Raw genomic sequence first — 24,368 nt, forward strand, 5'->3', positions numbered from 1 at the left:
TTTCGTTTAGGACAGGACAGTATTGTTTAAAGAAAACAAAAATAAGTTTCTTTTGGAAAAGTGTTTTGCTAAAAGGAGCCCAGGTAGTCCACCCTCTAATTTCCCAGATAACAGGCCAAATCTTTGCTTCTTCATTATTGTGTAATAATGTGTCTTCATTGCATTTCAACTATGACGTATAAAGTACGGTGAACTTGGATTATTTTCAATCAATTTTAACTGTTCTTTAAGGATGAATCTTAAACTGGTTTAAAATTTGCTTGAAATTTAATACACACTTGAAATAATAATTTCTACGAGTTTACAGTCTAAAACTTGGTTTAGTACCATAATCACTTTACTAACAAGTACTGGCCAAGGAATAAGGTTTTGAAATATAAATACGGAAGTACATTATCATTCTTCTATATAATTTTATTAAGCATAGTTCTAATGAGTGACTTCAATAATATTCTAGCCTTCCCACTCATGAAAAGCATCAGAGGTTTTAAAGGGTGGTCAGCCAAATGCCTTGTTATTGTTTATTTGGGTTATCTGTTTTAATAGCTACCTGGTTAAACTGCAGGATGACATTTAACTACTAAGGTGCCTTCAACCATTGGAACCAGAGACCAACTTTTAGTATTCAAGTTGTTGTCACAGAAGCAATTTTCTTTCCTTTTTCTTTTTTCTTTTTGTGTTTTTTGTTTGTTTGTTTGTTTGTTTGTTTGTTTTGAGACGGAGTCTTGGTCTGTCGCCCAGGCTGGAGTGCAGTGGCGTGATCTCGGCTCACTGCAAGCTCCTCCTCCCGGGTTCATGCCATTCTCCTGCCTCAGCCTCCCGAGTAGCTGAGACTACAGGCGCCCGCCACCATGCCCAGTTAATTTTTTTGTATTTGTAGTAGAGACGGGGTTTCACCGTGTTAGCCAGGATGGTCTCGATCTTCAGACCTCGTGATCCGCCCGTCTCGGCCTCCCAGAGCGCTGGAATTACAGGCGTGAGCCACCGTGCCCAGCCTTTTTTTTTTTTTGAGACACAGTTTCCCTCTTGTCGCCCAGGCTACAGTGCAGTGGTGCCATCTTGGCTCACTGCAGCCTCTGCCTCCTGGGTTCAAGCGATTCTCCTGCCTCAGCCTCCGGAGTAGCTGGGATTACAGGCTCCCGCCACCACGCACAGCTAATTTTTGTATTTTTAGTAGAGACGAGGTTTCACCATGTTGGCCAGGCTGGTCTCAAACTCCTGACCTCAGGTGATCCACCCGCCTTGGCCTCCCAAAGTGTTGGGATTACGGACGTGAGACCCTGCGCCCTGCCAGAAGCAATTTTCAATGATAGTAGTCCTATTCTGGGGATAGGCAGTACACATTACTTTTTCGTTTGTTATGTTTACTGATTTACAAAAAGTATGCTTACTAAAAACTCCAAAACAAAACCAGATCCTCTAAAAAGCTATCTAAACTGTCATTGTGAATGATCAAAATTTTATTTTAGAAGGAATACGTGTCGATCTTTGAAATTTTGCAACACTCTGCAGGTGAAAAAACCCAGCACTCCATAGGCGTTAAAGACTGTGTGCTAGATTATCACAAGTATCAAAGCCAGGATAAGCTAGATCTCAAATTTTCGTTTACTGTTAAACATACTTTAAAACTATTTTCTTCCTAGATATTAGGTCATTTCAATATTACTTCTTATATAAAAATTTCCATTCATTATTTGTAAATGTGGCATCAGTATTTATCTATTTAAAGATGTAATGGAACTTTTTGTGATAATCTTATTAAATATCTGCAGACTCAAAATCTTACCTATATAATAGTCCTATAAACACTGTAGTAAGTTCCCATGTCAGTGCTTCATACGCTTTTGTTGAATATGTACACTCAATACTACAGTTAAATCCAGAGTGATAGAGGAGATAAAACACTTTGTAATTCAAGATACTACATCTCTGGAAAATAAGAGACAATGTAACTAGGAAGGAGTCACTCCATTGATTGCCTTTAATTTTTGTCTTGGACACGGATAATAGCAATCGCTGGTCTCTCTGTGCAAGTTACTAGTATTTGGGCTTATTCTCTATTGCCATAACTGCAAATACCTGATATTTACTTATTTTTCCCCATAAGTAAGGAAACAGTGATATTTCTTGTAAATTAGATATATGACCACTGAAACATTAATCATGTTATGTGTATAAAGTATATGCAACTGAATTGATATAACCTGAAACTCTGAATATCTACTCTATTTCTACAATATTATGTCTACTGCAAAAACACATGTCTGTAATCCCAGCTATTCAAGAGGCTGAGGCAGGAGAATCACTTGAACCTGGGAGGCGGAGGTTGCAGTGAGCCGAGATCGTGCCACTGCACTCCAGCCCAGGTGACAGTGCAAGACTCCGTCAGGGCACTCCGAGGGGTTGAATTACAGATGGACAGATGGCTCTTGCTCTCTCCCCCGCTTTTTTGAGACAAGTTCTCAGTCTGTCACCCAGGCTGGAGTACAGTGATGCAATCACTGCCATCATGATGAGCTTGACATCATTTAATTCTTAAAGACTTTCCTAATGAACTCAGATGTTAACAAATGTGATTTTTAAAATATTGCATACTGTGTCAACATATAAAAGACCAGCATGATTCAATGAATCAATAGTTTCCAAATGACTTATGCATGCTATTATAAAATCATGCATGGGTGAAAGATCATTCAAAGTTCAAGATGGGCCAATGGATTTTCACGTAATAGAGTATGAAGTGATTACTCATATGGTTCAGATTCCATATTGCAATGAGCTTTTAAGAAACTACCACTTGTGGGCCGAGCAAGTTGGCTCATGCCTATAATCCTAGCACTTTGAGAGGCCGAGGCGGGCGGATCACGAGGTCAGGAGATCGAGACCATCCTGGCTATCATGGTGAAACCCCGTCTCTACTAAAAATACAAAAAAATTAGCCGGGCGTGGTGGTGGGCGCCTGTAGTCCCAGCTACTCAGGAGGCTGAGGCAGGAGAATGGCATGAACCCGGGAGGCGGAGCTGGCAGTGAGCCGTGATCGCGCCACTGCACTCCAGCCTGGGTGACAGGGCAAGACTCCATCTCAAAAAAAACAAAAAAACAAAAAACTACCACTTGTTGAGCCAGGTGTGATGGTGCCTACCTGTAGTCTCGGCTATTTGAGAGGCTGATGCAGGAGGATCACTTGAGCCCAGGAATTTGAGGTTGTTGCTATGATCGTGCCTGTGAATAGCCACTGAACTTCAGCCTGGGCAACATAGCAAGACCCTGTCTGTAATGTAAACAAATTACCACTTATTGAAATTTGATGCCATATCAAAGAAGACTCATTTCCAACTACATATCTGTGTGACGATGGGTATATATGAAGCAGATATGAGAATCTTGCTGCTTTCTATTAAGCCAGATATTAAAGAGATTTGCAAAAATATAAAACAATACCGCTCTTTTCATAAATTATTTTATTTAGAAAAACAGTTACTTTTCATAAAAATGTTATTTTAACATATAATGTGTTTATTATTTTCTTTCTTTTTTTTTTGAGATGGACTCTTGCCCTGTTGCCCAGGCTGGAGTCCAGTGGTATGATCTCGGCTCACTGCAACCTCCACCTCCCAGGTTCAAGCAATCCTCATGCCTCAGCCTCCTGAATAGCTGGGGTTACAGGTGGCGCCACCATGCCCAGCTAATTTTTTTTTTTTTTTTTGTATTTTTAGTAGAGATGGGGTTTTGCCATGTTGCCCAGGCTAGTCTCGATCTCCTGAGCTCAGGCAATTAATTAGCCTGCCTCACCTCCCATAGTTCTAGGATTACAGGCATGAGCCACCACACCTGGCCTATTTTCAAAGCAAGGTAGTTAAAAGGATGCATAAATCAGCTTGAAGGAACTAATGAAGTTGACTTTGATCACTTGATGAGGTGGTGTCTGCCAAGCTTTTCCACTGTGAGGTTACTTTTTCTTTTTATAATGAATAAGAGAAAAGGCTCGTAATTAATAAGAGGCCACCCACTGTGGCCTCCCAAAGTGCTGGGATTACAGGCATAAGCCACCGTGCTCGGCCAATTTTTGGAGGGAGATACTTTAAAACTACACAAATACCCAATTCCTTAACAAATTATCAATCCATTTATTAAAATTGATTCAGAATTTATTTTATTTTATTTTATGATTATTTTTTGAGATGAAGTCTTGCTTTGTCTCCCAGGCTGGAGTGCAGTGGTGCGATCTCAGCTCACAGCAACTTCCACCTTTAGGGTTCAAGCGATTCTTCTGCCTCTGCCTCCCAAGTAGCTAAGACTACAGGTAGCTACCACCATGCCCGGCTAACTTTTGTACTTTTAGTAGAGATGGGGTTTCACCATGTTGGCCAGGCTGGTCTCAAACTCCTGACCTGAGATGATCCACTGGCTTCTGCCTCTCAAAGTGCTGGGATTACAGGCATGAGCCACCGCGCCCAGCCTGGATTCAGAATTTCTTATTCACTGACTTAAAAATCTGTTTACTATCATTATTTTGATGCTAGCACTGTCCCAGATTTGTCCAGTGAGAGATCCTTCAAGCTGGCTTTTGTATTCTTTTAATTTCTTTGCTCTTTGGTACAAGTGGTCAGTAGTTTAACTTAACTTACTGGTAACCCGTTTAGCACTCTTGTCTTTTTAGAAATATTCTATGGTGCTTTGTTTTTGAATATTATCTGAATATAATGTATTTCCATAGTTTTTGATCAAAACAAGGGCTAACTAGCCTCATCCAATAAAGGGTTATCTAACCTTGAAAGGAGACTTAAAAAAAAAACCTATAACCTTCATATTTACTGCATCTGTTTTCTATCATGCATCAACTGTAGTAACCAAGTGAACCTAAAATCAAACTAGTAGTTTTTTTTTTTTTACATGGGTATCTTCCCTCTGCTAAAGTGATAAAATTTTAGCATATTAAAGCTAATATATTTGTTTCTGCATATCTTGTATTTCTGTTGATTATTAATTAGGTCATCATAAAAATACAATCTAACAATATAAAAGAAGAAAGATTTAATACAAATATGTTCAGATGGTATTGTATATAAAACATTTTAATGCTAATACTTAAGTCCTTTAGGTACTTTGAGCAGTACCTTTTTTGTATGTGTGTGATGGAGTTTTGATCTTGTTGCCCAGGCTGGAATGCAGTGGCGCGATCTCAGCTCACTGCAACTTCCGCTCCCTGGGTTCAATCGATTCTCTGTCTCAGCCTCCCGAGTAGTTGGGATTACAGGCGTCTGCCACCATACCTGGCTAATTTTTTTTTTTTTTTTTGTATTTTTAGGAGAGACGGGCTTTCACCATGTTGGCCAGGCTGGTCTTGAACTCCTGACCTCAGGTGATCCACCTACCTCGGCCTCCCAAAGTGTTGGGATTAGAGGCATGAACCACTGTGCCCGCCCTGAGCAGTACCTTAAACCCTCTTTTTATTGAGAGTTTATTGAATTGTCTCTTTCTATTAAGAAGAAATTGGCTGTTTTTCCAAAGTGTATGGAAAATTATTTCCAAAGTATTTTTCTGTATATTTCATAAATTATTTGGTAATACTGAAATGTTTTAGTTTTAAAACATTTTAAGCTGGGGATGGTGGCACATACCTGTAATCCCAGCACTTTGGGAGGCCAAGGATCACCTGAGGTCAGGGGTTTGAGACCAGCCTGGCCAACATGTTGAAACCCTGTCTCTATTAAAAATACAAAAATTATCTGGATATGGTGGCATGTGCTTATAGTCCTAGCTACTCGGGAGGCTGAGGCAGGAGAATCACTTGAACCCAGGAGGTGGAGGTTGCAGTGAGCTGAGATTGCGCCACTGCACTCCAGCCTGAGCGACAGAGCAAGACTCCATCTAAAAAAAAAAAAAAAAAAATTTAAACTTTTGGGTAGCATGCATAAAGTTAGTTAACTCTTTTTACATAGTATATAATATTAGACAATATTTTATAATTCAATATGTTCACATGAAAATCTGTGTGCTTTTTTAAAAATTACAATATTATTTATTACTGCAGTTAATGGACATTTACCAAGTACATATTCTTTACCAGTTACTATGATAATGGCAATAGTAATAATAATTCTAATAATAGCAATAATCCTTTACTTTCACGGAATGTTTACTATAGTATTTCAGTGAATCTAATGCCATTGGTTATAAATGCAAAATTTTTACATACTGTTAAGAAAGAGACCTCTAAAGGCCGGGCGCGGTGGCTCACGCCTGTAATCCCAGCACTCTGGGAGGCCGAGGCCGGCGGATCACCTGAGGTCGGAAGTTCGAGACCAGCCTGACCAACATGGAGAAACCCCGTCTCTACTAAAAAATACAAAAGTTAGCCGGATGTGGTGGCTAGTGCCTGTAATCCCAGCTACTCAGAAGGCTGAGGCAGGAGAATCTCTTGAACCCAGGAGGTGGAGGTTGCGGTGAGCCGAGATCGCGCCATTGCACTCCAGCCTGGGCAACAAGAGAGAGACTCCGCCTCAAAAAAAAACACAACAAAACAAGAAAGAGACCTCTATAAAAGTTGATTTAAAAAAAGAGAGAAGGCCGGGCGCGGTGGCTCACGCTTGTAATCCCAGCACTTTGGGAGGCCGAGGCGGGCGGATCACCAGGTCAGGAGATCGAGACCACGGTGAAACCCCGTCTCTACTAAAAATACAAAAAAATTAGCTGGGCGTGGTGGCGGGCGCCTGTAGTCCCAGCTACCCGGAGAGGCTGAGGCAGGAGAATGTGTGAACCCGGGAGGCGGAGCTTGCAGTGAGCCGAGATCGCGCCACTGAAAAAAAAAAAAAAAAAAAAAAAAAGAGAGAAAAGCTTGCCAATTAAACTGTTCATTATATGTAAAATACATCTTAACTTCAGAGATGTTAAGAAATGAAAAGCTATCATTTTAGAGTTGAATGGCTGGGCACAGTGGCTCACGCCTGTAATCACAGCACTTTGGGAGGCCAAGGTGGGAGGATTGCTTGAGCTCAGGAGTTTGAGACCAGCCTGGCCTACACAGTGAAACCCCGTCTCTACTACAAATACAAAAGAATTAGCCTGGTGTGGTGGCACACGCCTGTAGTTTCAGCTACTCAGGAGGCTGAGGCAGGAGAATTGCTTGAACCCAGGAGGTGGAGGTTGCAGTGAGCCGAGATTGTGCCACTGCACTTCAGCCTGGGTGACAGAGAAAGACTCCATCTAAAAAAAAAAAAGGATAAAATAAAATACAGCAGTTTAAATATTAACTCATTTGATTATACCAATTCTATGAAAGTTTCTTAGGTAGCTTTTCTAAGGTCCCACAATTATTAAATAGATTGGAGACCAAGCATCCTAAAACTCCAGAGTCTCACCCTTAACCACTACACTATACTGCCTTCAGTCAAGGTGATTAAAACACAGTCACTTCTTTTAAGTAATTCATGGGAATGGGAGGAGAGAAACAGGTAAATAATTTATGCCATAATATGATAAATGCCTTAGTAGAGCTATGCATAAGAGACTATGGGGATACAGAGGAGAGACTGTTTAACTCTGTCTGAGGAGATTTATGTGTACCAAATCCTCTTCTGTCTTTCCTTTGACAAATAAGTGGCTATTATAGCTTAAAAATCATGGTTAGGCCAGCAAGGCACAGTGGCTCATGCCTGTAATCCCAGCACTGCGAAGCTGAGGCAGGAGAATTGCTTGAGTCTAGGAGTTTGAGACCAGCCTGGGCAACATAGTAAGACCCTGTCTCTAAAAAAAAAAAAAAATTAGCTGAGCACGGTGGCATGTGCCTGTAGTCCTAGCTACTTGGGAGGCTGAGACTGGAAGATTGCTTGAGCTAGGAGTTTGAGGCTGCAGTGAGCTCTGATCATGCCACTGCACTCCAGCCTGGGCGACAGAGTGAGACCCTGTCTCAGAAAAAAAAAAACACAAAAAAACATCAGTTTAGGTTCTGTTTTAACCCTCCTGTGTTGCTGTAGCTGTGTTTTGATTTTTGATTTCTACTGTTGCAACTAAAAAAAAATTCAAAATACAGGTTAAGCTTCCCTAATCTGAAAACCTGAAATGCTCCAAAATCTGAAACTTTTTGAGCACAGACATAACTCCACAAGTAGAAAATTCCTGGTAAAAAATAATTTGAGGAAAATTCCTCAAATTATTATTTTTTTTTTATTTTGAGACAGAGTCTCGCTCTGTTGCCCAGGCTGGAGTGCAGTGGTGCAATCTCAGCTCACTGCAAACTCTACCTCCTGGGTTCAAGTGATTCTCCTGCCTCAGCCTCCCAAGTAGCTGGGATTACAGATGCCCGTCATCATGCCTGGCTAAATTTTTTTTTTTTTTTTTGACACAGAAGTGCCTGTAAGCTGGGATTACAGGCAACCGCCACCATACCCGACTAATTTTTGTATTTTTAGTAGAGATGGGGTTTCACCATGTTGGCCAGTCTGGTCTCGAACTCCTGACCTCAGGTGATCTGCCCGCCTCGACCTCCCAAAGTGCCAGAATTACAGGCGTGAGCCACTGCGCCTGGCCTAATTTTTGTATTTTTAGTAGAGATGGGGGTTTTACCATGTTGGCTAGGTTGGTCTCGAACTCCTGACCTCAGGTTATCCACCCGCCTCGGCCTCCCAAAGTGCTGGGATTACAGGCTTGAGCCACCACGCCCAGCCATAAATTTTTTAAAAAGAAAAAAATATATATAACGAATTCCACACCTGACCTCGTGTGACAGGTTGCAGTCAAAAGCAAACAACACACGGCTTATTCAGCATCCCCAAGGGAAAAAAGACCCTTCCAGCTCCCTTCAGTTACAATATATCTTTTCTGAGTATGCCCAGATTTCCTTATGCAAGTGTGCCCACAAAGGGCACGTGTTCAGACTGATCACACCAACAGCAGATTCCCCATGATGCCCTACATGGTGCCAAGACCTATATGCATTATTCATTGTGTGTTTTTGTTTGTTTGCTTGCTTGCTTGCTTGCTTATTCTCTGCTCTTTGGTATAAAGATGTTGAAAATATCAAAAGGGCCCACAGATACCCCTATGGGTTATAGTGATAAGAAAAATAGGTAACATTTATGTTTATCTATAGCACAGAAAGTCAAGGTGTTACAGAAACTGAACAGCGGTGTAAATGTGCAATATCTTACAGAGGAATATGGTATTAGAATGACCACAATACATGACCTGAAGAAAAAGAAGGATAAACTGTTGAAGTTTTATATATATATCAGAAGTAGTATATATAAAGTGGAAGTGATGAACAGAAGTTAATTAAAAATAGAAAAACACTGCATAAAGCTAAAATGAAGATCTCAAGCGATGAAGTTAAAATGAAGGGAACTGTGAATATTGAATAGGCCAGTTGTAGAATTTTTTTTTTTTTTTTAGACGAAGTTTTGCTCTTGTTGCTCAGGCTGGAGTGCAATGGCGCGATCTTGGCTCACTGCAACCTCCGCCTCTGGGGTTCAAGCGATTCTCCTGCCTCAGCCTCTCGAGTAGCTGGGATTACAGGCATGCGCCACCATGCCCGGCTAATTTTGTATTTTTAATAGAGATGGGGTTTCTCCATGTTCATCAGGCTGGTCTTGAACTCCCGACCTCAGGTGATCCGCCTGCCTCAGCCTCCCAAAGTGCTGGGATTACAGGTGTGAGCCACCATGCCCGGCCCAGTTGCAGAAATTTAAGAGAAGACATGTCATTACATTTTTAAAGATTAATGGTGATTAGCATCTGCTGGTCACGAAGCAGCAAAGAAATTCATTGACAAGTTTGCCAGGGTCATTGCTGTTGAAAATGTGAGACAAGAACAAGTCTATAATCCTGATGAAACAACACTCTTTTGGCATTATTGCCCCAGAAAGACACTGATTGCAGCTGATGAGATGGAAATTAAGGATGCCAATGACAGAATAAGTGTGTTAGGATATGCTGATGTGGCAGGCATGCATAAGTGTAAACTTGCTGTGGTAGGCAAAAGCTTCCTTCCTCACTGTCTTCAAGGAGTGAATTTCTTACCAGTCCGTTATGCTACCAAAAAGGCATGCATGGGTCACCAGGGACATCTTTTCTGATTGGTTTCACAAACATTTTGTATCAGCGGCTCGTGCTCACTGCTGGGAAGTTGGACTGGATGACAACTGCAAGATTTTGTTACTCCTTGACAACTGTTCTTTTTATCCACCAGCTGACATTCTCATCAAAAATAATATTTATGCCATGTACTTTCCCCTAAACGTGACTTTATTAATTCCATGTGACCAGGCTATGCTTGGATCAATGAGAGTAAATATAAAAACATTTTCTTTCTCTGTTGCCCAGGCTGGAGTGCAGTGGCAAGATCTCAACTCACTGCAAGCACCGCCTCCCAGGTTCACACCATTCTCCTGCCTCAGCCTCCCGAATACCTGGGACTACAGGCACCTGCAACCACGCCCGGCTAATTTTTTGTATTTTTAGTAGAGACGGGGTTTCACCGTGTTAGCCAGGATGGTCTCGATCTCCTGACCTCGTGATCCGCCCGCCTCGGCCTCCCAAAGTGCTGGGATTACAGGCTTGAGCCACCGCGCCCGGCCAGAAAGTTTTCTTTTTTTTTTTGAGACGGAGTCTCGCTTTTTCACCCAGGCTGGAGTGCAGTGGCTCAATCTCGGCTCACTGCAAGCTCCGCCTCCCGGGTTCACGCCATTCTCCTGCCTCAGCCTCTCCGAGTAGCTGGGACTACAGGCGCCCGCCACCACGCCCGGCTAATTTTTTTTTTTTGTATTTTTAGTAGAGACGGGGTTTCACCGTGGTCTCGATCTCCTGACCTCGTGATCCTCCCGCCTCGGCCTCCCAAAGTGCTGGGATTACAAGCGTGAGCCACCGCGCCCGGCCCAGAAAGTTTTCAAAAGGAGTTTAGCATGAAGGATGTCTTGTATGCTGTTGCTAGTGCTTGGAAATCAGTGAATAAAGATAAATTTGTGCATGCCTGGCACAACTCTGGCCTTTGACTATGTTTAGTGACGATAATGAACAAGTTGGTGACTTTTAAGGATGCCATATGTCCACAAAGTGAGGAAAAAATGATGTCTGACCTCCTTACATATACAAAAAATTGCCTACAGAATTTGTCAGTACACTGAAAGAAATGGATATGGAAGAAGTTTTTAACATTGATCATGAGGTTCTAGTTGTTCATTAATTGACCAATGGTGAAATAGCCAAAATGGTTCTGAATCAAGGTGATCATGATAATAGACATTATAACAATGAAGATGATGTTAACATGGCAGAAAAAGTGCCCATAGACAACATGATGAAAATATGTGATGAGCTTATTGAAGGACTAGAGCAGGGTGCATTTATAACAGGACAAGAAATCATGTTCGTTTACAAAATCAAAGAGAGACTTCTAAGACAAAAACTTGTCAGTAAGGCATATGACTCTGGAGGAAACATTTTAAAAAGCCATCTAGCAGAATGGCCCCTCACTCCTAGAGGACCCACTTCCTGGTCCTTCAACTACTTCTGATGTTTCTTCTCACTTAAAAAATAACGGTGTATGGTAATTTTTTAATCAAAACACAGTGAGACTAGATGCAGTGGCTCACACCCGTAATCCCAGCACTTTGGGAGGCTGAGGTGGGCGGATCACTTGAGGCCAGGAGTTCAAGACCAGCCTGGCCATCATGGCAAAACCCCATCTCTACTAAAAGTATAAAAATTAGCCAGGCGTGGTGGCACACACCTGTAATCCCAGCTACTTAGGAGGCTGGGGCACAAGAATCACTTGAACCTTTCAGGTGGAGGTTGCAGTGAGCCAAGATCATGCCACTGCACTTCAGCCTGAGCAACAGAGTGATGATCTGTCTCAAGAAAAAACAAAACAGGCCGGGCGCGGTGGCTCACGCCTGTAATCCCAGCACTTTGGGAGGCCGAGGCGGGTGGATCACGAGGTCAGGAGATGGAGACCATCCTGGCTAACACCGTGAAACCCCGTCTCTACTAAACAACAAAAAATTAGCTGAGCGTGGTGGCGGGCGCCTGTAGTCCCAGCTACTTGGGAGGCTGAGGCAGGAGAATGGCGTAAACCCAGGAGGCAGAGCTTGCAGTCAGCCGAGATCGTGCCACTGCACTCCAGCCTGGGCGACAGAGCAAGACTCCGTCTCAAAAAAAAAAAGAAAAACAAAAACAAAACAATGAGACAGGTGGAGACTGAACACCTGCCTTTTTTGTTGCTGTTTTTAACAACAGATATAGGTATTCTGGTGATGCTACTATGTTACTTAGTTACCCTGAACATATTATTTTTTCATTGCATTAGTGGTATTTCATATTTTTTACCATTACGTACTTATGTATGAATAAGTGTAAGAAAATGCTTATCGGTAGCCTATAAATTCAGTCAAGAATGATGGTGATGCTAAACAACCACAGATTGTTCTCATGATGAAGAGAGTCGCTCCTTTGCTTTCTGATGGTTCAGTGTACACAAACTTTGTTTCGTGCATAAAATTATTTAAAATATTGTGTAAAATTATCTTCAAGCTATGTGTATGAAGAGTATATGAAAACTAAATAAATTTTATGTTTAGGCTTGGGTTCTATCCCCAAGATCTCTCATTTTATATATATGCAGATATTCCAAAATCTAAAGAAGTCAGAAATCCAAAACACTTCCAGGCCCAAGCATTTTGGATAAGGGATACTGAACCTGTACGATTACACTCTTTAAAACACTTGTACACTTTGGGAGGCCGAGATGGACAGATCACACGGTCAGGAGATCGAGACCATCCTGGCTAACACGGTGAAACCCTGTCTCTACTAAAAATATATATAAAAAAAATTAGCCGGGTGTGGAGGCGGGCGCCTGTAGTCCCAGGTACTCAGGAGGCTGAGGCAGGAGAATGGTGTAAACTGGGGAGGCAGAGCTTGCAGTCAGCCGAGATCACGCCACTGCACTCCAGCCTGGGCGACAGAGCAAGACTCTGTCTCAAAAAAAAAAAAAAAAAAAAAATGAAAAAACACTTGTAATGTCTACCAAAAAAAAAAAGAGTCAGGATTCATTAGGTGTATCTTATTAAAATGAACTTCAGGAAAATTAAAATGTTCAAAATAAGTAAATAAAGTTTAAATTTTCACAGGTGCTGGGGAAAATTTGGAGAATACAATGGCAGCCTTTCAGCAGTAAGTATGTAAAAAAGGTAAAAGGTACTCTTTTCTTTTACAGTTTGCAGGCTTTCTTTAAAGTGATGATGATCCACAAAGTGAGGATAGTGTAAGTGTAGCATCAGTTTGTGATAGTTGTTTCTATTTTGTTAAAATTTCTTTTTTTAATTAGTTGGTCAGAAGTGTTACAAAGAGTGTTTGGCTTCTGTATTACTGAAAAAGCAGATGGGAGTTTAGGGTAATCAAAAGATACTGTAGTTACAAAGCTGAAAGAAGACATTTGTAACAAGGAATGTACTGTGTATAATGCTAATTAGTCTTGGAAAGAAAGAGAAAATGAAACAACTGTTACAGTGGCTGCTATTTATGAACAGGATTATGTGTCTTTGTACCCAGTAATTTTTGTACAGAACTGAACCTGCAATCTGGTTTCTTCCTGGAAGCCTCAGGAGTGTTGATCTTTTTTTTTTTTTCAAATAAAATACATTTTTAAATTCCTATTTATAAATTATTTCATATAAGTGTCTTTTAGAGCACCTCACAGAGAAGCAGCAGGAGAGACAGGAATGAAAACTAATTAATACCTCGTTCTTTGTCTTAGAGTCAATGATTATCATCAGTCTATGGTAATCGTGAGAACACTGTTTTACCTGAAAAATAAAGCAAAGGATGTGAAAAGTTAAACCCAATGAAAGACATTACCTATCCATAATTAGTAAGGTCCATATTTAGTAAGATATTTTCTTATATGATTTTTGAGCCAATTAATGTATATAATTGGGACTAAGAAATTTGGAGAATTTGACTTCACTTTTTGTTCTGCTTCTTACCATTCAAAGACACCTTAGAGATTATTTTTCCTGTTATTATTAGGTACAAAGCTATTGTTTTTTCATATTCTAGTTTCACCTAAATCCTATCTTCCTTGTATTTGTCATCTCTTAACTCTTTTTGTTCTATACTATGATGCCTTTTGTTTATGATCTCAAAAGCCTCTTACAAAAATGTAAAATTTTGGCCGGGCACGGTGGCTTACACCTGTAATCTCAACACTTTGGGAGGCCGAGGCGAGGCAGGTGAATCACCTGAGGTCCGGAGTTCAAGACCAGCCTCGCCAACATGGTGAAACCCCGTCTCTACTAAAAATACAAAAATTAGCTGGGCGTGGTGGCATGCGCCTGTAATCCCAGCTACTCGGGAGTCTGGGGCATGAGAATTGCTTGAATCCGTCAGGCAGAGGTTGCATTGAGCCGAGATTGCACTGCTGCACTCCAGCCTGGGCAACAGAGTGAGACTCTATCTCAAAAAAAAAAAAAAAAAGTAAAATTTTTCCTCCTATCACAGACCATGAAATGGACTATTTTAATTTAAATACTTTATTTATTTTCTCTACTTAGATTACATATCTGGCTAGCTAGCCGTAACTAAATATAGATATATAATTTTATGTGTACAAATTCTACAACATATACACACACTATCATATATCATTTGTTGCCCATGAGGTAGGTGATACACATAACTTGAGAAAAAAACTACTCATAACTTTGAGTGATTTTAGCATTCTTCACGCTTAAGGTACATTATTTTATGTTTTTCTCCATATTTTTTGTTAAATTTTTACCAACCACCATTATTTATGAAATTAAAACACTGGGTTATAAGTTATTTTAAAGGATGATACATTTGAAAATATCACAATTTTTTCTAACCTTTGAAGATTTTGATCCTCTTAACATTTTTTTGATGTTTAAAGGATATCTAATTTAAATGGTTTTTGCTTGCTAAATACAACATATTTTTCATCTTCAACAGTTTTTATATAATTTTGTTCAAATAGTAACTACTGAAAAGTACCATAGCCTTCTGTATCATGTGGAAGCTTTCCATAACTTAAAAATTTTTTTTGGAGATTTTTCTAGTACTTCAGAAGAAGGGAACACCTCTTTCACATGCTATTTTTGTTGTTGTTGTTGTTGTTTGTTTGTTTGTTTGAGACAGAGTCTTGCTCTGTCACCCAGGCTGGAGTGCAATGGCGGGATCTCAGCTCACTGCAATCTCCACCTCCCAGGTTCAAATGATTTCTCTGCCTCAGCTTCCCCAGTACCTGGGATTACAGGCGCCCGCCACCTCTCTCGGCTAGTTTTTAGTTTTATTTATTTATTTTTTTAATAGAGACAAGGTTTTGCTATGCTGGCGAGGCTGATCTCGAACTACTGACCGCAAGTGATCTGCTCACTTCGGCCTCCCAAAGTGCTGGGATTACAGGCGTGAGCCACTGCACCCAACCTTTCGTATACTATTGTTAATGTTTGTTAGATATATTTATTTGTAAGGCTGCTTATCAACTGACCTAGAAATTTATATAGAGCCCCTCTTTTTTTGAGTTTTTCGTTGTTAGTGGTGGTGGTTTAACACTATGTGTGTTACACATTAGTGCCCTTGCTATGAATACATACTTTTAATTGTACTTGAAAAAATTACAACTATTCTACTGTTAACTGCTAGGAAACTTAGAAGGTTTTTTTTGTTTTGTTTTTTTCATACTTGTTTCATTGAATAACAAGAAAACACTGTTTAAACATACTATTTTGGCCAGTCGCGGTGGCTCACACCTGTAATCCCAGCACTTTGGGAGACCAAGGCTGGTAGGTCACTGGAGCTCACAAGTTCAAGACCAGCCTGGGCAGCAGGGTGAAACTCCGTCTCTAGAAAATGCACAAAAAAATTAATCGGGCGTGGTGGTGCAGCCTGTAGTCACAGCTACTCTGGAGGCTGAGGTGGGAGGATGGCTTGAGCCTGGAAGGTAAAGGTTGCAGTGAGCCGAGATGGCACCACTGCACTCCAGCCTGAGTGACGGAGCCAGACCTTGTCTCAAAATAAATAAATAAATAAAAACAAATAAACATACTATTTTAAAGGTACTGTATATTAAAATACTAAAGAGTTGTAATATATAATCAGGAAAAGATACATACTATGCTTAAGTATGGTATATTCTTGATAGGATGAGTAGTTGAGGGAGAGATAGTAAAAATAAAATGACCAGCTAAAACTTAGATCTTATTTATGTACATATTTAAATACACATTTCACAAAGCATATAAATTTCAAAATGGAGGTGAAGATGAGGAGATATTAATGACAATGTAAATAGTTGGTGTGGGAAACCGATTAAAATTAACCAGAAAATCAAAAGGTATTAAGACTGGAAGGGCTATCATTTGAAGACAAGAAGGAGCTATTTTGAAAATGTAGGGTCAGCTGGGTGCAGTGGCTCACACCTGTAATCCCAGCACTTTGTGGGGCCAAGGCAGGAAGATAACTTGAGATGAGGAGTTCGAGACCAGCTTGGCGAACATGGCGAAACCCCATCTCTACTAAAAATTTAAAAATTAGCTGGGCGCAGCCTGGACAACAGAGCGAGACTCCATCTTAAAAAAAAAAAAAGGCTGAGCATGGTGGCTCACGCCTGTAATCCCAGCACTTTGGGAGGCTGAGGCGGGTGGATCACCTGAGGTCGGGAGTTTGAGACCAGACTGACTAACATGGAGAAACCCCATCTCTACTAAAAATACAAAATTAGCTGGGCATGGTAGTGCACGCCTGTAATCTCAGCTACTCGGGAGGCTGAGGCAGGAGAATCGCTTGAAGCCAGGAGGCGGAGGTTGCAGTGAGCCGAGATTGTGCCATTGCACTCCAGCCTGGGCAACAAGAGCGAAACTCCATCTCAAAAAAAAAAAAAAAGAAGTAATTAAAACTGACAAAGAGAAATAATTATGTCTCACAATGTATGAAATGTCCTTTAATGTGGTTTATAAGATGCTTTCACAAACACCGTCTCCCTTAGGTTGTGAATATGGCTCTTCTATTATTTCTTCTTTTTTTTTTCAAGACGGAGTCTCACTCTGTTGCCCAGGCTGGAGTGCAGTGGGAAGATCTCGGCTCACTGCAATCTCTGCCTCCCAGGTTCAAGCGATTCTCCTGCCTCAGCCTTCCGAGTAGCTGGGACTACAGGCGCGTGCCACCATGCCCGGCTAATTTTTTGTACTTATAGTAGCGACAGGGTTTCACCGTGTTAGCCAGGATGGCCTCGATCTCCTGACCTCGTGATCCGCCTGCCTTGGCCTCCCAAAGTGCTAGGATTACAGGTGTGAGCCACCGCGCCCAGCCTGCTATTATTTCGTTAGGAGCAGGAATCTTTTCTTATTGATTTCAAAATTCTTAATGCCTAACTCAGGCTCTGACATAAATAGACACTCACTAGTTGCTTACTGAACGAAATATGGAATGAGACCTTCAGGAATAAAGCAGAATATTAGCAAAAGACATGAAAGAGACAGAGCCTCCTTCATAGTAAAGCATAGAAGCAAAAACTAAGGAATTGTACTATACACATACACACACACACAGAGCCACTAAACCCTTGAGTATGTAAGATGTGGTTCTCAAGGGCTAATAAAACTAGGTTATTAAACCAGGCTGCCTTAGGAAATACCCGTAGGACAATGTGATCCCTATGGTATTAGCCGGAATGGTAAGGAGAAAGAAGCAAATTGTATTAGCAATAGCTAGAAGTGTAAGTTGGCAGACAGTCAAAGTAATTAATCAGTGACCTGGTTCTCATGATGAATATTTTAGAATATCTAATTAATATGACTATCTATGAAATGGGAATAGTGATACAACCTCAGTGTTGTGAAGAGTAAATGAGATTCAAATAAATTCTTTAACATGGTGCCTATTTTAAGTTGTTATGCATTGTTTCTGTGGAGTTTCTTTCACATTTTGTTTTAGAGCTAGAGTTTTTATTTCTTTTTCTGGAAATTTTGAAACCTTGCCATCTCCAACTTCTTTTTTGTATTTTTTTTTTTTTGTATTTGTCAACAGCTTGTCAGAAATTCAGCTATAAAATATCTGATATTTCAATGGAAGTAGGTGCATGTTGTTATTCATGGAAATTTTTGAAGGCAAAAGTGATAAAAAAATTTTTATTTTCTCACTGTGTTCTAGCTATTTACATATCAAATTTGGGATAATTTACTAGAATAATTTACAAGTTGTCCTAGGTACACTTATTATTCACTTATTATTGTTCTAATTTTTTTATCTATTAGTTTGTCAATAACAATAAACATACACAGAAAATATTTTTCAAATAATTCCTAAACATTTCTAAAAATAGCCAGCATTTCGGCTAGAGACAAACTTCAAACTTAGAAAGATTTCTGAGGTAATATGTATAGTTTTTTTTTTAATTGCCAGCATAGGACACACTGTTTTTTTTTTAACCTCCCCCTCTCCAGCTCAAGCGATCCTCACACCTCAGCCTCCCTAGTAGCTGGGACTACAGGTGCATGCCTCCATGCCCGGCTAATTTTTCATATTTTTTTGTAGAGACGGGGTTTTGTAGAATGATTCACCCATCTCAGCCTCCCAAAATGCTGAGATTACAGGCCTGAGCAACTGCACCTTTAATTTTACACTTTGGCTGGGTGCAGTGCCTCATGCCTGTAATCCCAGCACTTTGGGAGGCCGAGGCGGGCGGTTCATGAGGTCAGGAGTTCGAGACCACCCTGTCCAATGTGGTGAAACCCTATCTCTACTAAAAAATACAAAAATTAGTTGGCGTGGTGATGCGCGTTTGTAGTCCCAGCTATTTTGGAGGCTGAGGCAGGAGTATTGCTTGAACCTGGGGAGCAGAAGTTGCAGTGAGCCGAGATCATGCCACTGCACTCCAGCCTGGGTGACAGAGTGAGACTCTGTCTCAAAAAAAAAAATTTTTTTAAGTTTAAAAATGTTAAATAGAAAAAAACTTACATAATAAGGATATAAAGAAAGAAAATATATTTGTACAGCTGTAAAATGTTTGTGTTTTAAGATGTTATTACGAGTCAAAAAGTTTTTTAAAATTTAAAAGTTTATAAAGAAGTTATAGTAAGCTAAATAGGTATTTTTAAAATTTTATTATATTTTTAAGAGAGAGGGTCTCACTTTGTCTCTTAGGCTAGAGTACAGTGGCATGATCATAGATGAACTCCTGGGCTCAAGCGATCCTCCTGCCTCAGCATCCCAAGTCACTAGAACTACAGGGATGTGCCACTATACCCCCCCACTAATTTTTAAATTTTTTTTGTAAAGATGAGATCTCTCCATGTTGCCCAGGCTTGTCTCCAACTCCTGACCTCAAGCAATCCTCCTGGCTCGGCCTCCCAAAGTGTTGGGATTACAGGCATGAGCCACCGTGCCAGGTCTATTTTTAAAATAAATTTCATGTTGCCTAAGTATACAGTGTTTATAAGGTCTATGGTACTGTATAGTAATGTCCTACGCCTTCCATTCACTCACCACTCACTCAGTGACACCAAAAGCAACTTCCAGTCCTGCAAGCTCCATTCATGATAAGTGCCCTAATGCAGGTGTACCATTTTTATCTTTTATATCATATTTTAACTGTACCTTTTCTGTGTTTAGACAGATTCACAAGTACTTAACACTGTGTTACATTTGCCTGTAGTATTCAGTACAGTAATGTGCTGTACAGATTTGTAACCATGGAACAATAGGCTATACTCTATAACGTGGATGTATAAATACCATCTAGATTTGTGTAAGTGCACTCTGTGATGTCAGCACAATGACAAAATTGACCATACATTTCTCAGAACATACGCCCATTGTTAAATGGTGCATGACTTTATAATGTTTTTATATTATGTGTTGTAAGTATAAACAGGAATATACATTTACCCCACATAGGTGATTCACAGATAAAATAAGAATCATGTGAGCTAGTGTATTTATTTATTTATTTATTTATTTATTTTTGAGACAGAGTTTCGCTCTTGTCGCCCAAGTTGGAGTGCAATGGTGTGATCTTGGCTCACTGCAATCTCTGCCTCCCGAGTTCAAGCAGTTCTCCTGCCTCAGCCTCCCGAGTAGCTGAGATTACAGGCATGCGCCACTATACCTGGCTAATTATTTGTATTTTTAGTAGAAACGGGGTTTCATCATGTTAGCCAGGGTGGTCTCAAACTCCTGACCTCAGGTGATCTGCCGCCTTGGCCTCCCAAATTGCGGGGATTACAGGCATGAGCCATCATGCGCAGCCTCTGAGCATCCTTTTAAATACACTAGCTCAGCTGGGTGCCGTGGCTCATGCCTGTAATCCTAGCACTTTGGGAGGCCGAGGCGGGTGGATCACCTGAGTTCAGGAGTTCGAGACCACTCTGGCCACATGGCGAAACCTCATCTCTACTAAAAATGCAAAAATTAGCTGGATATGGTGGCAGGTGCCTGTAATCCCAGCTACGTGGGAGGCTGAGACAGGAGAATCGCTTGAACCTGGGAGGCAGAGGTTGCAGTGAGCCAAGATTGTGCCACTCCTCTCTAGCCTGGGCAACAAGAGCAAAACTCCGTCCGAAAAAATAAAAATAAAAGGATGCTCAGTGTTTATTAGATTAAATTCCTGCTGTAATTTATTATGTTGAGGTTGAATAAATTGATGTCAAGAATATTGTCTTGTAGATAAGAGATAATATATTCTGGGTTTTTTTGTTTGTTTGTTTGTTTTTGAGACAGAGTCTTGCTCTGTCACCCAGGCTGGAGTGCAGTGGCATAATCTTGGCTCACTGCAACCTCCACTTCCTGGGTTCATGAGATTCTTCTGCCTCAGCCTCCCGAGTAGCTGGGATTACGGGTGTGTGCCACCACATCCAGCTAATTTTTGTATTTTTAGTAGAGACAGGGTTTTCCCATGTTGGCTAGGCTGGCCTTGAACTACTGACCTCAGGTGATTCGCCTGCCTTGACCTCCCAAAGTGCTGGAATTACAGGTGTGAGCCACCATTCCTGGTTAAGAGATATATTCTTAATGGCAGTATATTTGTTTTTCCATTATAAAAGTTTATATTCTAAAAATTCAAACAACTCAAATAATCTATGTGAAGTAAAAAATTGGCCTGCTCACTTTCCTACTCCCATTCCTACTCATCTCACTTATAAGAGGTAACCCCTGTTATGATTTGGCCTTATATCTTTCTGTTATTTTAAAAATTTACACACAAACTTTTTTTACATAAACTTTATTTTACGTCAATAGAATCATATGATTAATGCAGAAGTTTTTGCTCAGCTAAAACCAGGTTCTTGTCACACGACCAGGAAAGATTAGGCACACAGACACATTCAAAGGTGACGAGAGCAGGAATTTATTAAAAGAAAGCTCTCAGCAAAAAAAGAAGTCCTGCTAACAGGCTCCCACCTCATAGACTGATCACCAGGCCACCACGCATGAGCCGAAGAGGCCAGGCCCCTCACCCCTGCACAAACGACGAATTCCCATGGCTCCACCCACTCCTTGCAGTGCACATGTGGGCATTATTCAGAAAGAATCCGTCGAGAGGCTGGGCATGGTGGTTCACACCTGTGATCCCAGCACTTTGGGAAGCGGATCACCTGAGGTCAGGAGTTTGAGACCAGCTTGGGCAACATGGTGACACCCCATCTCTACTCAAAATACAAACATTAGCCAGGCGTGGTGGCAGGTACCTGTAATCTCAACTACTCAGGAGGCTGAGGTGTGGGAATTGCTTGAACCTGGAAGGCAGAGGTTGCATTGACCCAAGATCACGCCACTGCACTTCAGCCTGGGTGACAGAGTGAGACTCTGTCTGAAAGAAAAAAAAAAAAATTAGTCAAGAAAAGGTGGGCAGGCCGGGCGCAGTGGCTCACGCCTGTAATCCCAGCATTTTGGGAGGCCAAAGAGGGTGGATCACCTGAGGTCAGGAGTTTTGAGACCAGCCTGGCCAACATGGTAAAATCCTGTCTCTACCAAAAATACAAAAATTAGGTGGACATGGTGGGGCACCTGTAATCCCAGCTACTTGAGAGGTTGAGGCAGGAGAATCGCTTGAACCCGGGAGGTGGAGGTTGCAGTGAGCCGAGACTGTGCCATTACATTCCAGCCTGGGCAACAAGAACGAAACTCAGTCCACCCCCACCAAAAAAAAAAAAAAAAAGTGAGCGAACAGGGGCAGTTCTCCCTCTGGGCTGCAGTTTTATCCTGGACCAACAGTTCAGTCTTTCAGCCATCAGGCTGTTTTAGGCTTGAAGGTGGGGTTCCACCAGGGATGCTTGGCTGTCTCCTGTCTCCATCATCATGCCTATTTTAAAATTCAGATATACCCCAACAATGCTATTCCATGTGAATTCTATATTCTTTGAATGACTACATATTACATACTATGGATTTGGATCATGATTGATAAACACTTAGGTGCCAACTGAGTTGGAATTAATTAAAATGTAAAATATTAATAGATGTTGATACTGAAAACATGGCTCCATTCCCCTCATTTAGAAATATATTAAGTACCTACAACGTGCCCAACACCATAAACATTAGAAAATATGGAACAGACATAGGCCCTTCTGTTAGTGGCGGTGAATCCATAGAGGTCTGCAGCAACCTCAATTCTTGCCTCCTCAGAAGAAAAAAATTGACCGAGGGCTTAAGGCGGAAGGAGAGACCAAGGCAAGTTTTACAGCAAGAGTGAAAAGTTATTAAAAAGCTTTAGAGCAGGAATGAAAAGAAGTACATTTGGAAGAGGGCCAAGTGGTGACTTGAGAGATCAAGTGCCCAGTTTGACTTCTGACTTAGGGTTTTATATGTTGGGATACTTCTGGGGTCTTGCATCCCTTCTCCCTTGATTCTTCCCTTGGGATGGGCTGTCTGCATGCACAGTAGCCTGCTGCTGCTTGGGAGAGGCCACATGTACAGTGTGTTTACTGGAGTTGTACGCATGCTCTCTTGAGGCATTCTTCCCTTACCAGTCGAATGCTCCTAGAAGAGCATTTTGTATTTTAGTAGAGACAGGGTTTCACCATGTTGGCCAGGATAGTTTCAATCCCCTGACCTTGTTGTGATCCACCCGCCTTGGCCTCCCAAAGTGCTGGGATTAGAGGCCTGAGCTACTGCACCTGGCCAATTTTTTTGTATTTTTAGTAGAGATGGGGTTTCACCTTGTTGGCCAGGCTAGTCTCAAACTCCTGACCTCAGGTGGTCTGCCTGCTTTTGCCTCCCAAAGTGCTGGGATTACAGGTGTGAGCCACCGTGCCTGGCCAATTTGGATGCTTTTGTTAATTTTTTTCTTGCCTAATTGCTACAGCTTTCAATACTATGTTAAATCAAAGTAATAAAAGTGGCCAGGTGCAGTGGCTCATGCCTTTAAACCTAGCACTTTGGGAGGCTGAGGCAGGAGGATCACATCAGCCCAGGAGTTCAAGACCAGCCTGAACAACATAACAAGACCCTATCTCTACTAAAAATAAAAAAATTAGCCAGGCACAGTGGCATCCATTTGTAGTTCCAGCTACTCAGTAGGCTGAAGCAGGAGGATCACTTGAACCCAGGAGTTTGAGGATGCAATGAGCCATGATCATGCCATTGCACTCCAGCCTGGGCAACAGAGCAAGACTCTGTCTCAAAAAAATAAAATAAATAAAAATAAAAGCAAGCATCCTTGTCTTGTTATTTAATCTTTTCATTTTATAGAAGTGAAAATATAGTCCCTGAGAGAAGAATTTACTTGCCCAAAGTTATGCAAATTCACAGCAAAGCAGGAATTAATATCAAATCTCTTAACTTCAGATTCAGTATTCTGTCTATTATATTCAGTTGAAGAATTAAGGATAACTGGTTATGGAAAGGAGGCAACATGATTCTTTTATTCTCAGTTCACTTAGAATATTTTCATATTAATAAGTCATACTAAGTGATGGTATTAAGGAGATACTTTAGTATTATGGGATTTTGGATTTGTAACTCTGAATTGTTAGATCTGATTCATGTAACCTAAATGTATACTTAAGTGTCAGTATGTCATTCTTCTTTTTATTTCTTCAGTGCGGTTAAAATCGGAACTGATATGCTAGAATTGGACTGCCATATCACAAAAGATGAACAAGTTGTAGTGTCACATGATGAGAATCTAAAAAGAGCAACTGGGGTCAATGTAAACATCTCTGATCTCAAATACTGTGTAAGTAAAAATGCATGATAAACTAATATCTAATAGATGTCACAGCCTGTAAGATTTTTTAAAAAATAGTGAATATCAGATATTGCTTCAGTAAAAAATTTCTAATATTATTTAAATACTGATTAAATACTAAACGTCAAAGGAAATTTTATTTTTTATTTATTTATTTTTTTTTTGA

General features: G+C 40.8%; 1 protein-coding gene across 2 annotated transcripts in view; it reads left to right on the forward strand.

The window, feature by feature from the left end:
- The window catches only part of GDPD1 (glycerophosphodiester phosphodiesterase domain containing 1), a 56,655-nt gene that overhangs the window by 1,013 nt on the left and 31,274 nt on the right, over positions 1 to 24,368 (forward strand). For both annotated transcript variants that reach the window (XM_032162862.2, XM_032162860.2), the window contains exons 2-3: positions 13,125 to 13,167; positions 24,055 to 24,190. In XM_032162862.2, coding sequence (XP_032018753.1) covers positions 13,125 to 13,167; positions 24,055 to 24,190 — 179 coding nt within the window. The remainder of the gene's footprint in view (positions 1 to 13,124; positions 13,168 to 24,054; positions 24,191 to 24,368) is intronic.

This window comes from Hylobates moloch, unplaced genomic scaffold, assembly GCF_009828535.3.
Source record: "Hylobates moloch isolate HMO894 unplaced genomic scaffold, HMol_V3 SCAFFOLD_10, whole genome shotgun sequence".
Taxonomy (NCBI): Eukaryota; Metazoa; Chordata; class Mammalia; order Primates; family Hylobatidae; genus Hylobates; species Hylobates moloch.